At 33.4% G+C, this 15,902-nt stretch overlaps 1 protein-coding gene across 4 annotated transcripts in view; it reads right to left on the minus strand.

Annotated features, from left to right (window-relative positions):
- Nha1 (Na[+]/H[+] hydrogen antiporter 1) overlaps positions 1–15,902 on the minus strand; it is a 572,935-nt gene that overhangs the window by 361,418 nt on the left and 195,615 nt on the right. For all 4 annotated transcript variants that reach the window (XR_013079781.1, XM_076766049.1, XM_076766050.1 and 1 more), the window contains one exon: positions 2,177–2,377. Coding sequence is in view for 3 of the 4 variants with exons in the window: in XM_076766049.1 (XP_076622164.1) it covers positions 2,177–2,377 (201 nt within the window). In the remaining variant the exon portion in view is untranslated. The remainder of the gene's footprint in view (positions 1–2,176; positions 2,378–15,902) is intronic.

The following is a 15,902-nucleotide window of genomic DNA, read 5'->3' on the forward strand; positions in this document are numbered from 1 at the left end:
AATTTTACCCTGTGACTTGTGATATTTTTAAACGTACGATACAACGAATTTTTACTTAAATTTTGACGCAGTTATAAGATAATTATACGAAAATTCTAGGGTAAATGAGAAAACCTAGTACAATTTAATGCAATAAAATCGTCAAATAAATGCATAAATGGATACAATAAACAATATATATGGGTCTCGTTGAATTTTATTCATCTTATGTTGTTTGCAACTCCACAATATACAGTGTTCGGCCATCTCTGGGAAAAATTTTAATGGGAGATTCTAGAGGCTAAAATAAGACGAAAATCAAGGATACTAATTTGTTGATTGAGGCTTCGTTAAAAAGTTATAGAAACATTTCCGGCCACACAGTATATTTTTGGTAAAGAATTTTTTTTTCAAAAGTACGTAGGATTTCGAGGGTGCGTCTATTCACAAGAATTAATTGTAATTGACCCCTGCAACAGAAAATAATTTTTCCAGAATGATTTGAAATTTTTCTTATTCGCCCGAAAAATTTAGGCACACATTTGATTTTTTTTCTCGAAAGTGCGTAGGATTTCGGGGGTATGTCTATTGACCAAAAAGGATTGTAATTAACCCCTGCAGACGAAAATAATTTTTCCAAAAGGATTGGAAATTTTTTTCTTTGTCGAAAAATTTAGGCACCCTACCCCCCGTCGATTTTTCTTAAAAATTCGTTTTTGATTTTTAATAATTTCGTTTGACGTCCTACAGAAAAGTTGTTTAATACTTTTTTGTAGGTACCTATGGGCTCTACTCCAGAAAAAAGTTTCATTGAAATATATTCACAATTGTAGGAGTTATGGTCGTTCGAATATTTGACCATTTTTATGGGGTTTTTCTCATTTTACGGGGTCAAGGATCAACTTTTCGAATGTTTTTGGAAGTTCTACATATTCTTCATCAAAATACGCGTTATTTGCCTTTTTAAACATTAAAATCGTCCAATTCGTTCAGAAGTTATGACGTTTTAAAGATTCGCATGAAATTTCCAGGGTACATTTCTGGGCATACTTTATATTTTCGTTTAGGAATTTTTTTCACAAAAGTACGTAGGATTTTGGGGGTATATATAATGACCAAAAATGATTGTAATTGACCACTGCAACCGAAAATAATTTTTTAAGAATGATTTGAAGCACAAGAATTTTCAGGGGAATCATTCATTCATGATCAGACATTACATTTTCGGTAACGAATTTTTTTCTCGAAAATGGTTAGGATTTCGGGGGTACGTCTATTGACCAAAAATGATTGTAATTAATCCCTGCATCCAGGAATAATTTTTTCGTGAATGATTTGAAATTTTTTAATTTAATTTTTTAATAACTTTTTAACCAAGCCTCAATCAACAAATTGATATTCTTGATTTTCGACTTATTTTGGCCTTTAGAATCTTCCATTAAAATTGGAGATGGTCGAATACCCTGTATGTATAGTTTTACTGTGTGACTTATGATATTTCCAAACATATCACATAACAAATTTTTACTTAAATTTTGACGCAGTTATTAAATAATTATACGAAAATTCTTGGTCAAATGAGGAAACCTAGTATAATGTAGTCCAATAAAGTCGTCGAATATATACATAAATAGATGCAATAAACATTTTAAATATTCTTTGTACTGTAACTTGAATTAACATAGCTCAATAAAACAGTTCTTAATACAGATTATTTAATAACATTTATAAACTGTGTTGAGTCCCTTGAGTTTGTATTTGTAACTAATGTTTACATTTTATTTAACAATTTTTTTTGTAGAAAGTATACCCAGCAAAGTGAAATAAATATCTTATCTTATATAAATATATATAAGATAATATACTTTCGCTTTAATTTGATGGAAAAGTAACGGTACACGGAAGTGAAACATTTTTGACTGAAACTTAATAAATAATAACCGTCTTCTAGGTACACAGTTTTATCATACTTTATAACTGCATCCCAGGTCATCTTCAACGAAGAATAGGTAACCACCAAGTACGTAACAAAAATTGCGAATTGCATTTCCAATTCTTAAATATCGGTGGTAATCGAAAATGTTATATTCGTGCAACACTTTTAAAGTGTCGATCTCACAGTTTTCGAATTTTACAGGAATAGCAGTCGTAAGATTGCTTCTTCGAAAGGAACTTGCTAAAAAACGAGAGTACTTACGTCGCCCTTTTCTGGAACGTATTTGGCCAACCAGCCCCACAGGACACCGAATCCTAAGCCTCCGATAATGGCGATGGGACCTTGGAGGATTTGGTACCATAGCGCGTCATGGGAGAACATGATACTCTTGACGATTCCGTGAATCGCCACTGACGCTGCGTCATCGATCCCAGAAATAGCAATGATTAAGGTCGGAATACCCTGAAAAAAATAGGTCGATTTTATTGAACAAATTACTTCATAAACTGTTTCGTTAACGATTAGCTAAAACTAAGCAGAATTACGATATTACTGACGTTGATATTAGCTTTAATATTTCTGTTTCGTTTCATTCTTTCCATATACAGGGTGTTCGGCCACCCCTGGGAAAAATTTTAATAGGGGATTCTAGAAGGCAAAATAAGACGAAAATCAAGAATATCAATTTGTTGATGGAGGCTTCGTTAAAAGGTTATTAACAATTAAATTCAAAAATTTCAAATCGTTCTGGAAAAATTATTTTCGGTTGCCAGGGTCAATTACAATCATTTTTGGTCATTATACATACCCCCAAAATCCTATCCACTTTCCAGAAAAAAATTCGAGTAAGTGCTGAAAGTTTTGGGTGAAAAAAAAAGACTTTCGAATCGTTTTGGAAAAATTATTTTTAGTTGCAGGGGTAAATTATAATCATTTTTGGTCAATACACATATCCTCGAAATCCTAACCATTTTCCAGAAAAAAATTCCTTACCGAAAATATAATTTCTGACCAGAAATGTTTACCCGAATTTTCATGCAAATCTTTAAAACGACATAACTTCTGAACGGATTGGACGATTTTAATGTTTAAAAAAGCAAACTACGCGTATTTTGATGGAGAATATGCACAAATCGCAAAAATATTCGAAAAGTTGGTCCTTGACCCCGCAAAATGAGAAAACCCCCATAAAAATGGTCCAATTTTCAAACAGCCATAACTCCTATAATTGTGAAGATATTTCAATGAAACCTTTTTCCGAAGTAGAGCTCATGGGTACCTACAAAAAAGTATTAGACAACTTTTCTGTAGGGCGTCAAACAAAATTACTAAAAATGAAAAATGAATTTTTAAGAAAAATCGACAGGTGGTAGGTGTTTAAATTTTTTGGGAGGAAAAAAAATTTCGAATCGTTCCGAAAAAATTATTTCGGGGGTTTGTCTATTCACCAAAAATGATTGTAACTAACCCCTACAACCGAAAATAATTTTTTCAGAACGATTTGAAGTTTTTGAACTTAATTGTTAATAACTTTTTAACGAAGCCTCCATCAACAAATTGGTATTCTTGAATTTTGTCTTATTTTGGCCTCTAGAATCGTCCATTAAAATTTTTCCCAGGGGTGGCCGAACACCCTGTATAGACTCACATACATACATGTACACTGTCCATTTACGAACTTATGAAACTTGATTTTTAATTTTGTGAGCGAGGTACAGACAGTTGATTTTTTCAACAATGTTATACCACGTCGAATAATTTGAAAAAATTAAACATTAATAATTATAACAAGACACAGAAACTGTAAAAATATAGACGTGGTCACTTGATAACTTCAATATAAAATCGACGTTTAAAAATTTTTTTAATTATTTACAATTCCGTTTTCCAACTAAAAATTGTGAAAAAAATTTTAAACGCGTACGCCTTCAGGTAAAATATCCACGATTTTTTTCATAATTTTTGATTCGATATGATAAAAGAAATGGAAGTTAAACTGTTAATTACATTTTGTTTTATAATTATTCTAGTAGTGGGGGTAGCGAGTTAATATGTGGCAGAAAGAATTTTCTTTGGAGGGTCTATCCATTGATACGTCCAAAGTTGAATTTGATTTTGGGGCCACTTTTACTATATTTATACCCTTTCATGTAATGAAGAAAAAAAAAGATTTTTCGTTCAGCCAATACATAGTACTCGATACATTCATCCTTGGTATTTTCTATTAATTATTTAAGAAATATATCAGTGTTTATATCAAAAGCAATTTATATTGGTAAAAAGATATAAACGCCATTCGATTCAAATGTCTAACAATTTTGAAAAATTATTTACATAAAGAATACCAGCACAATTTCGTCCTAACTGCATATAAAGAAGTTATATACAATAATTCATTGATTCATAAAGTTTGACACGATTTATAAAAAGAGGGAAATTGTAACACTGAATATTAAGTTAACAAAAACCAGTCGCGACACTTTGATACTGTTTTAATTCAAAATAATAATCCTATAAACGAAACCGTATTTTCATAAATATATTAATTACGACATTTATGGTCACACATATGTCACCGTAGGTCAATGGTGAATTTTTGGGAGAAAAATGGTTAATAAAAGTAAATAAATAATTTCCTTATACTAAATAAAGAAGGATACTTAATTTCTTTTTTACTTTTAACAAGTTCGATTAGTTCTGCGAGCTAAACGAGGGGAAACCTCGACGGTGAAATTTGAAAGAAATTTCGATTCCACAGAAATTCAAAGCGAAACAATAACACGTAGCGGGGCGAAATTGAATCGGAAAAGGGTCCGTTAGCAGAGCAAAATTACCGGAAGGAGTTATTAAGCGTTCGCAGAGAGCAATCTTCCTTCCGAATTCGATCGTTACGAAAGACTTTTCCGTGTTTCCTAACGTTTTCTCGTACTTTTCTTATTTCCCTCGGACAGGTACAACATCCGCGATTCGCGGAAACTTCATTATCGAGTGCAATCAGATTTCATCGAAGGAACTTCAAAACCATCGCGGGGAAACTTCGCCTGAAACGTTCTTGAGGGCAGTAAAAATAATCTGAAGGCCAGAGAAATTGGTAGACAGGGGTCGAGGGGAGAGGAGAGAATTATAAGGGAAAAGATCTAACGAGAACGACGACAGCCGGGAACCGATAGCTTCGAAAAGCTATCAGGCAACGATAGCTCGTGCGGGATTTAAGTCTGCCGACTATCGTGATTCCACGATTGGTCGAATCAAACTGCAACTCCGGGAAAGAGGTCCCTGGGTAAACGTTCGAGATTGTCAGCGGTTTGTGCGACGCTCTGTGTCGCCGTACGTTTTTTGTATCGACGAGCATTCACTTTCCCGATCAGTTTACTGATATAACTTTTCTATGCGTGACCCACATTCGACACGTCAAAGGACAATGATAGAAATACTCGGGCCATTTTCCATCATTCTGACCATTCAACTACAGTTTTTATACGGTTTTACGGTAATGATTCGTAAAATGAACTATACACGATTCGTAAATTGAACATTTCTATCCCGTATATGTGATTTCGCCAATTAGCTATCGGCTAGCTTTTTAGTTTTTATTTTAGTGTTTTAGTTTCAATGTTATTATACATACAGTTAATTTATTATGTTTGTTAAGATTTTACGTTGTACTAAAAACAACGAGATTATGTTGAATAATAATGCTACTATCGACGTTCTATTTGTATTCAAATAAAATTGATAGCAACATTGTGGATAATTATTGTTCACCATTGTACCGTAATGATTCGTAAAATGATTACGTGACTCGTAAATTGAACATTTCTATCCCGTATACGTGATTTCGCCAATTAGCTATCGGCTAACTTTTTAGTTTTTATTTTAGTGTTTTAGTTTCAATGTTATTATACATACAGTTAATTTATTATGTTTGTTAAGATTTTACGTTGTACTAAAAACAACGAGATTATGTTGAATAATAATGCTACTATCGACGTTCTATTTGTATTCAAATAAAATTGATAGCAACATTGTGGATAATTATTGTTCACCATTGTACCGTAATGATTCGTAAAATGATTACGTGACTCGTAAATTGAACATTTCTGTCCCTCTAAAGATCCCGCTAATTTGTATTATAGATCACAGTTTATTAATCTCTAGAAAGATATTCTTAAATATATATTATTTACCAAGAAAACAAACTGAAGTAATTTAAATTTCTTTTGTTCACGTCAATTAACCTAATAATTTCAATTTTTATTCCGTAATTATTTTATACATAATAAATAGGAAACGCGTACCTCAAAAATATTTTTCATAAATAGTTTCATAATTCATTTCACAACTCATAATTGAAAAAATTAGAAAACCGTGCTATCGTACTAATCATATTACCTATAATTTGAAAAACGCAAGCGGCTCCAAATTATGAATTTACTGCTTTGTTATCACTAAATATAGTTTCGTAATCTAACACTGTGATTGCAAATAACAATTGTTTATAAAATAGTCGTGTTCCAAAGTCAAATCGTAATATCTACTTCAACTAATTAAAGAAAACCATAATCGTTTCAGCTTTCAATTTGCTGCATTAAAAACAATTTTGAGATAAACCGATCGACTCCGTGAAAGGTAATTCGTGTCCTTTGTAGATGAAGTAACTCTAGTTTCTCCATTTTCGTTATATCTTTCTGGGAAATGGGAAGATGCAAGGAATAACGAAGTGGAATTATCAAAGGGGTTTACAAGTTTTGTCTTTAAGCAGCAGTTTCCAAGCACATCCGCGGAAGAAACGTAGTAGAACTACAAAATGCTAAAGTAGAATTGGATTGCCACTTCGTTTTCGTTTAACTGTGATATTCTTAATAAAAGAATGTATTTAAAAAAAAAAAAACAATTGGAAGGTTTAGAACAGTGTTAACCTCTACAATACAATTTATGACACGAAGGTAGTAAGAAGGGTGTTTTTGAGATTAGAAATTTTCATTTATGTTCAGCGTATAATTAAATCATCAAACCATGTAACGAGAGTAAGCGCAGTTTATAGCTCCTATAACTACAAACTTCGCTTCTCTCGTCTTCAATAGCCTAAGACGCGCCATAAAGATCTTCTTAAGAACACCTGGAGGAATTTTCCAATGTCGACAAACTGCCACCAACCTCGTCAAACACTCTAAGAACTGCAACATTCTAAGAACTGGGGGAGAGATACTCTAAATTCACTGATTGGTAATCGTTAATATTTAGTAAGGACCAATTAGAGAAGGTTAGAAAAATGTAAGAAGGTATTGATGGTCAGTAGCGACGACACATCAGTCAAACAGATACAAATCGTCCATCGAAAAGACAAGTTCTCAAAACAAACGCACAAACCATAAAATATCATCGTGTTCACCGATGAGGACCATTTGCATAACAATAAACACAGTCCAACATTCGATTACACATCGAAACGATGACGTTTGAGGAGTGTTTGAAGCTTTGTATCACTTATTGCACCCAAGCGTTTAAGAGCAGTTTGAATAAGTATCACAAAAATTATGACATTAACGTTCCCAGTAAATCTTTCGGTTTGTAAATCTTGTGGCGCTGCTTCGCTACGGTTAGGAACTCGTGAGAATCGTAGGACAGAGAAGGAATGGAGGGGGTCGGTCGAGCGCTTGTGAGAGCGCGAGCCCTCTGGTGGCGAGCATGGGAGGCAACGCCACAAAACTTATTACTAGCGAAGATTTTGTAAGTATTAGGAAGTTTGACTTTCCTTTACTTAAATTGAGATTATTGTTTCATCTTTCGAACGGACATTGTCTTCGTTAAGCATCGAAAAATCATTTGTCGTTGTTTAACATCGTCGAGTTTTGTATTGCACTCCAGCAGGTATTAAGCGCAGTATGAATACTTCTATGGAGATTTAAATTTGAAGCTTCCTTTTATTCGTGACATGTTTACCTCTTCCACGTCGATGCAAAATAGAATCGTACAGTTTTAAGCACTAAATATTGAAGGCACAAGAGTATTGTTTGTACATAAACGTTTCTGTCTAAAACAGTTATCCTCGAGTAAAGAGAATAATAGTTTGAAAACTATTTGAACATTGCAAGTATAAAACTTGTAATCTTAAATATTAAAATAGATGTTTGAAGATATTTGACGTAAAGTGCCATCGAATTGATACGTTGAAACTGTTCCGTGTACAATAGATAATTTTTCCCCAGAACTCCTGGATTTCTATGCTACTCTTCGTACGAAGAAACGATGGTAGTTACAAAGAATAACCAAGCGTTTAAATTATTCTTAGTGCAGTAAACACCAGCTGCGAGGAAAGAAAAATTGTCTGGCTGTATCGTCCTATGGAAATCGTTATTGTCTGAGGAAAAGTTTCCGCGCAAACCAAAGAAGCACAAGTTGAATTTTGCTTCTGTAAACTTTTTCCCCGGGATATTTCGGCTTTTCCACGAGAAAAGAAACGCACTCGAGAGATACGTCTCGGGAGATACGTCTATTTACGAAAGCAACGAGAAACGTCCCCGGTAAGACGGAAAGCAAAGAACGAAGGGAACAGTTCGCGACGCATCTCCATCGAATTTTCAATCAGGCCGATACCATTCGATTCGTTTCGACTTTCGAAACAAACACGACAAACTTCTTTGATCCCGCGAATAATGCAAATTACTCGGCTTACTTCTGACAGACCATTCAATTCCTTCTCTGGCGCTCACTGTGTCACCACTGGCCAAGAAATAAACAAAAAAACTCTGTCTAGATGTCTCGTCTCATGAATATCGCATTCACGGGAATGGCCTTGGCACTCTTCAAACAGCTTCCACTCCATTTTCTAAACTGAATTATTTAAGTTCTACGCTTTCTCTACTGCTACCCCTCGCGTACCCTCGCTACTATTTCTTCCATTACCATTTTAAACGGGACTGTATTGCCGTGTTACGACAAATATTCGAGACACTCGCGTACGCGTTCGCGAAAGTTGTTAAAAACACTTGTAAAATTCACGCCGATTCTCATCAATTTTGTTCGTGTTCGGGAAACAAACCACGCGTATTCTGCTGGCCAACTCGGGTTTTTTTCATTCCTTTACGTTGCCAGATACGGGATCGGTACAACGTTGCAAAGATCTTCGAGTTTCCAGCATCTGGTAAATTTCATTGTCAAAAAGAAAAGAACTTTGACTAAATGAAAGCGCTACAAACCGTTTCAAGCCGCTTCAAACTACTTCAAACTGTATGAATGGAAATTTTCCATAATTCAGAAATCACATCATTGTTAATATAGAATATTTAACAATATTTGAAGCGATAGTGGTTACCAATTTTAAATCTGTACCGTTTCAAACCGTTTCAAACCACTTCCAACTACATTAATTGTAATTTTCCATAACTCAGAAATCACATCATTGTTAATATAGAATATTTAATAATATTTGAAGGGACGGTGGTCGCCAACTTTAAATCTGTACCGTTTCAAACCGCTTCAAACTGCATAAATGGAAATTTTTCATAATTCAGAAATCAAATCATTGTTAATATAGAATATTTAACAATATTTGAAGCGATGGTGGTTACCAACTTCAAATCTGTACCGTTTCAAATCACTTTAAACTACATAAATGGAAATTTTCCATAATTCAGAAACCACATCATTGTTAATATAGAATATTTAACAATATTTGAAGCGTCGGTGGTCGCCAACTTTAAATCTGTACCGCTTCAAACCGTTTCAAACTTCGTAAACGATAATTCCTCATAATATAGAAATCAGATCAACGTTAATATAGAATACTAAATAATATTCTACATACAGTGGGTATAAAAAGTATTCGTGCAATGATTAATTACGACTAAAATACTGAATAATAATGTTTATTAAACAATATTTTGCACATCCATTTGAAACTCTCACAATGGGAATTACGCCATTTTCAAAATAAACTTTTTCATCACTTCATTAACCAGGAAATTTTCGTGTTACAAAAAAATTAATAAATTTTCATCTTAATTCATGCAATTTTCAGAATATCGATATTAATTTAGGAATTCTCTATTTTGATATAAAAGGACTAATGTGTTAATATTTTTTCTATCAAAATAGAGAACTAATTTGATAAACTTTATTTGTAAATTAAAATTACGTTAATTAAAATAAAAATGTATTGATTTACGTGTATTTAAATATACCCACTTGCTGTATTGTATATTCATTGTTTATCATACAATAAACCAGAATAGCCAGTTTTTCTGATTATACCTCGAGTGTCAACGCAGCCCTATCAAAATTTGTAACAGAGAGCGTGCATTGGTGTCAGCGTGTAATATACAACGTGAAATCTTTGCATGTAGTGGAGGCACTAATGTATCGACAGACTGTGAATCATTGGGCGACAAACTGTGAACCGATAAGACTAGGTCATTTGTGATCCGAACGAAAATTTCGGTCCAACGTGTAAACTAATACCTATTGGCGGAAAATTCGGATTGGACGACGTATCAAATGATGATGGAGAATCTGGTTGACGCTCTCTCCGGTTAAATTTCAACGTCCTAATTTATTAACGCGCACGTACCATTCCACGTCGAATCGATCACATTCGTACTTCGAAACGAGAAATTTTCATGATTTTCAAATACGTTATAGTCCGCAAGAAATTGTGATAAAGCTTAAGGCATAATTCTTTGTTACTTTCCTAATGGTTCAAAGGAAGTTCATTTTTATAAAAACTGCTTTCATAAATTAATTTTTAACTTCGTTGATTAAATGATATCGCGATAAAGTGAAGCTTCTGTGTTTTTGTTTTTATTATCTAGATAATCAAAATAATTACACTGTAATGATATGGCTTAACAATTTACGGTTATGATTCCAAGGCAATTGATAATTATCGTATAATTGAAATGCAATTACGCTGCAATTGTAGAAGAAATGTAAATGTAATCACACTATATTTTGCCCAACACTGCACCCTCCAATGTAAAAGATTATCTAGTGTGCAACCGCGAGAAGTTGGCTAGTGGAAGGAATGCGGGTCTGATTGGTTCCCCACTCTATGGGATGGGCGGTGCAACTGAAGTGCCGTCCCACTAGCCACTTTCTCGCGAATGCACACTACATTCTTCTATACAAGTTGAAATATCCTATGATTCAAGGAATTCCAAACAAGAAGAAGCATCAAATGTCTTCCTATCTTTTTATATTGATTGTCTTGCCAATTCGACTTATCAAAAAATGCGACGAATCCTGCAATTTTATCAAGAAGCGTTCATAGATGACGATGAAATTCTACGATTAGATGGATGATCTTCCCGCGGAAAGCAACAGAGAGAAATTTTCTGCAGGCTGTGCGGGGTTTGCTTTGATTTTCAAACGATTGACCGGTCCATTCTTCGCCAGTGCACCAGATGGTGTCACTCCTTCGCGAAATGGGTTTTCCGTAAAGTAAAGTGTCTATTTACTGTGTCACGTAAACTCCAAGAATCCAGTCAGTGCACTTGCTGCCTCGGTCAATAACTTCCCAGAGCGACTCACTTCGAGTGATAAATTGTAAAGTCTAAAGAGTCCGCGAATATAAAAGTAGGATCGACAGAGGCTGTGTATTTAGGACGTTTGTCGAGAAAATAATATTGTAACACGGATGTTGAGCATTTAGTTGCCGCAGGAAATAACTTTGATTAGGTCGTAGTCTCCTAACAATCTTCGGTATCGAACGTTCAACGTCTGAATGGAGGACAATCTTCTTCGATAAGTTCATTATTTCTCAATATACCTTGATAATTAATAGGAAATGTAATGTAGACCACACGTTGATGAGGTGTCCTCGTCGAGACGAATTGCATGCTTCGAGCGTGCAGAAATTCACAGTGGCTTGCAAGCTGTACCAGCATGTATAGGACGCCCTTCTAAACTGGACCAATTTCGGTTAATAACATTATAATAGGAGATACTAAGAATTAAATGCTTTCTCCGTCTGTGGATCGTTTCTAGTCATCTAAATGAAATTATTTATTTTTTTATAATACGCTTTTTTATTCTGCACAAAAATGTACAAAAGTATGTGAGTCGAAAAATAATTAGTTTAAGATACAGAAGAAAAGCTTGAACTCAGGTCCAAGTTGAAAAATTTTTTATATACCTTGTAGCTTGATAATTTTTTCATAGAGAATAAAAAAGTGTACAATTATATTTTAAGAAGTATTGATCAAGTAAAATAGTTTTCGTGTTCTAAAAATGAATTTCGTTCCCCCATCTGCTGTTTAAACGATATGGTTTGATATGACACAGTTTGTCGCAGTACTTTAATTTGCAATGTAAATATATTTCTTGGTTTGTAAAGTACTGCATGACAAGCTCATCGTACCTATTTTACTATAGATGAAAAGTTTCAACTACACAGATTCCTTTTGCATACAGAATCGTATGAATCTTCCTTGTTTGCACTGTGGATCGTTCGAGTACGCATGAAATTATTTTCCTTTTGTAACAGACTCCCAAGGAACGATTTGAATCCGCGAAAGGATGATTTCCCTTGTGGTCTATTGGCACGACGACAGGGCAGTACGTTTCTCCGATAGAATAGTTCAAACACATCGTGTACAATCCTACCTATTTTTTACAGTTATTAATTACCACTTTTGAGCGATTGTGTAAGTATGAAATTACCTTTTATGTAAACTAAAATCAAACATTACAGTAAATATTCATTTAGCATTGATATTTGGTTTCAGAAATAATTTATGCAGAAACTAAAATCAAACATTATAGCAAATATTTATTTGGTAGTAATATTTAATTTGAGAAATAATTAATGTACAACACCTTATTTATCGAAGCTTCTCTGTTACTTATTACGTGTTACATCATTAATTACATTTACAACTGCAAATTTAAAACATAATGTGTATACAGTTATTGATGACTGTGTAAGTATGAAATTACCTTATATGTAAACTAAAATCAAACATTATAGTAAATATTCATTTAGCATTGATATTTAATTTCAAAAATAATTAACTCCTTATTTGTCGAAGCTTCTCTGTTGCGTATTACGTGTTCTACCATTAATTAAATTTGCAACTACAAATTCGAAGCATTATACAGGGTGTTCGGCTCATCCTTGGGAAAAATTCGAATGGGAGATTTTAGAGACCAAAATAAGAAGAAAATCAAGAATACCAATTTGTTGATGGAGGCTTTGTTAAAAAGTTATTAACGTTTAAAGTTGCGCATGTAGAACAGCAAACTGCGAACAGCTGCGTACGCGTGATAGTGGTTCTCACTCGGCATGAAAAACTCTACTCACTGACGTATCGACAGCCTTACAGTGTTCTGAGTGAGAGCCACTATCACGCGCACGCGATTGTTTGTGAATTGTCGTCCTACAGACGGCACTTTAAACGTTAATAACTTTTTAACGAAGCCTCAATCAACAAATTGGTATTCTTGATTTTCGTCTTATTTTGGTCTCTAAAATCTAGCATTAAAATTTTTCGGGTGACCGAACACTATATGTATAATTACGTGTGCCTTGTCATATTTGGAAAGAATGTTACAGTAAATATATTTAAGAGTCAAAACGTTTATAGTGAATAACCTATGCTTATCTAGATAATTTAAGAGTTCTATCTAGATTTATTTCCTTTCTCATCTAATCTTAAGAATTAATTTTTCTAACTCCTCAGTGAAAAATTTATATGAGCCATGTGTGGGTGATGTGGCAATCAATGTTTTAACACATCTAATTATTGACTGTTTCTGTGCAAGTAATCGATTGCCATTTATTTCAGAAGACTCTAAATTTTCTAAATATATTTTTTTTAGATGGTAGATATATTTGTAAGATTTAACTGGGAATATTTTACAGTCGCCATGTTTCGTGTTAAGAAAAGAGGATGCAAGTTTTATTTGGAAGTTATCGGGAAAATTCTTTCTTTTTGAAGAAGAAACATATAGAATTGTTATCTTGTTTAATTTGTTCTATTCTAGACAGCAGCAGGTAAACAAATCTGTAGAATGTTGTTTGATTCGATTTCATAACATTTTATCTTTCGATGATAGCATTGTCGGAGAAAAACGTTACGGGATTATACGCGATAAGTCGTGATTCGCAATTTTATATCGAATGGTGCCATAAATTAAATAAACCAACGAGATTTCAAACACATTTGTTAACAACTTATCTACAGATTAGGGATTGATAATTTGTCATAAAACGAGTTTATAAATAAATTCTTAAGACGCAGATTTATTTTCAACGATTTGATAATAAATTACTTGTCGAGTACTAATTCAATAAATCAATTTAAATACCTATATAGGGTGTTCGGTCACCCCTGGGAAAAATTTTAATGAGAGATTCCAGAGGCCAAAATAAGACGAAAATCAAGAATATCGATTTGTCGATTGAGGATTCGTTAAAAAGTTATTAACAATTAAATTCAAAAATTTCAAATCGTTCTGGAAAAATTATTTTCGGTTGCGGAGGACAATTACAATCATTTTTGGTGAATAGACATACCCCCGAAATCCTACCCACTTTCTAGAAAAAAATTTGAGAAGGTGTGAAATTTTTCGACAAAATTAAAAAATTTCAAATCGTTCTGGAAAAATTATTTTCAGTTGTGGGGGTCAATTACAATAATTTTTGGTGAATAGATGTACCCCCGAAATCCTAACCATTTTCGAGAAAAAAATTCATTACTGAAAATATAATGTCTGATCATGAATGAACGATTCCCCTGAAATTTTATGTGTTTCAAATCGTTCTAAAAAAATTATTTTCGGTTGCAGAGGTCAATTACAATCATTTTTGGTGAATAGACATACCCCCGAAATCCTACCCACTTTCTAGAAAAAAATTTGAGAAGGTGTGAAATTTTTCGACAAAATTCAAAAATTTCAAATCGTTCTGGAAAAATTATTTTCAGTTGTGGGGGTCAATTACAATAATTTTTTGTGAATAGATCTACCCCCGAAATCTTGCGCATTTTCGAGAAAAAAATTCAGTACGGGCGGAACTTTAAACGTTAATAACTTTTTAACGAAGCCTCAGTCAACAAATTGCTATTCTTGATTTTCGTCTTACTTTAGCTTCTAGAATCTCCCATTAAAATTTTCTCAGAAGTGGCTGAACACCCTGTATGTATAACGAGTGTCTTGTCATATTTGGAAAGAATGTTACAGTAAATATATTTAAGAGTTAAAACGTTTATAGTGAATAACCTATGCTTATCTAGATTATATTTTGTTTAATATTCGTGACAATTATTTTCTGCATGAATGTTATGTTTCACTATTATGGGGAACAGAAATTTAATCGTAAGTGTGTGCAAGGCCAAGTAGTTTCCACCTTCTCAGCTAGACCTAGTAACCTCACGGCGATCCTTCATATATCTCTCGTGATTAATACCTTCTAAGGTGGCAGACATTGCTTGCCTTGCACAAAAGCCTCTATCCACTGTCTTTTCCCTCTTTTTTTACCAAAACCTTTCTCTGAAATCTAGTATAAATTTGAACAAATAGAAATCAATGAAACGATAGAAATTAATCGTAAATACAACATTTTTGTTTCGTCGATTCTCCATTACCTACGATGAAAGTAATTTACGTTTGTTTTATAGTATTATTATAATATAAATATTATTTAATAATGTTTCAAGAAGGATATATTCTCCACGGTGTTCATTAAACAGATAATGAAAATACTTATCATTTGCAAAGCATTATTCGTTACGAATACTATTTATTTTAAATTCATATAAACTGAGTTCTTTATATTTTGAAATAGATAGATATCTGTGTCTTATTCTTTTTTTTGGTTTATAACGAATTTAAATTAGATTTATAAAGTATAATTTGCGCTTTTATATTTTATATATTTATTTTATCGGGTTTTACTGTTTATCGAGTCGTGTGGTAACCAGTGGTCACGGACCGTTATGGTCAGACGCTGGCAATACAGAATTAACCGTTCGTGGAAAATTCCTCGTAC

This window comes from Colletes latitarsis, chromosome 6, assembly GCF_051014445.1.
Source record: "Colletes latitarsis isolate SP2378_abdomen chromosome 6, iyColLati1, whole genome shotgun sequence".
NCBI lineage: Eukaryota > Metazoa > Arthropoda > Insecta > Hymenoptera > Colletidae > Colletes > Colletes latitarsis.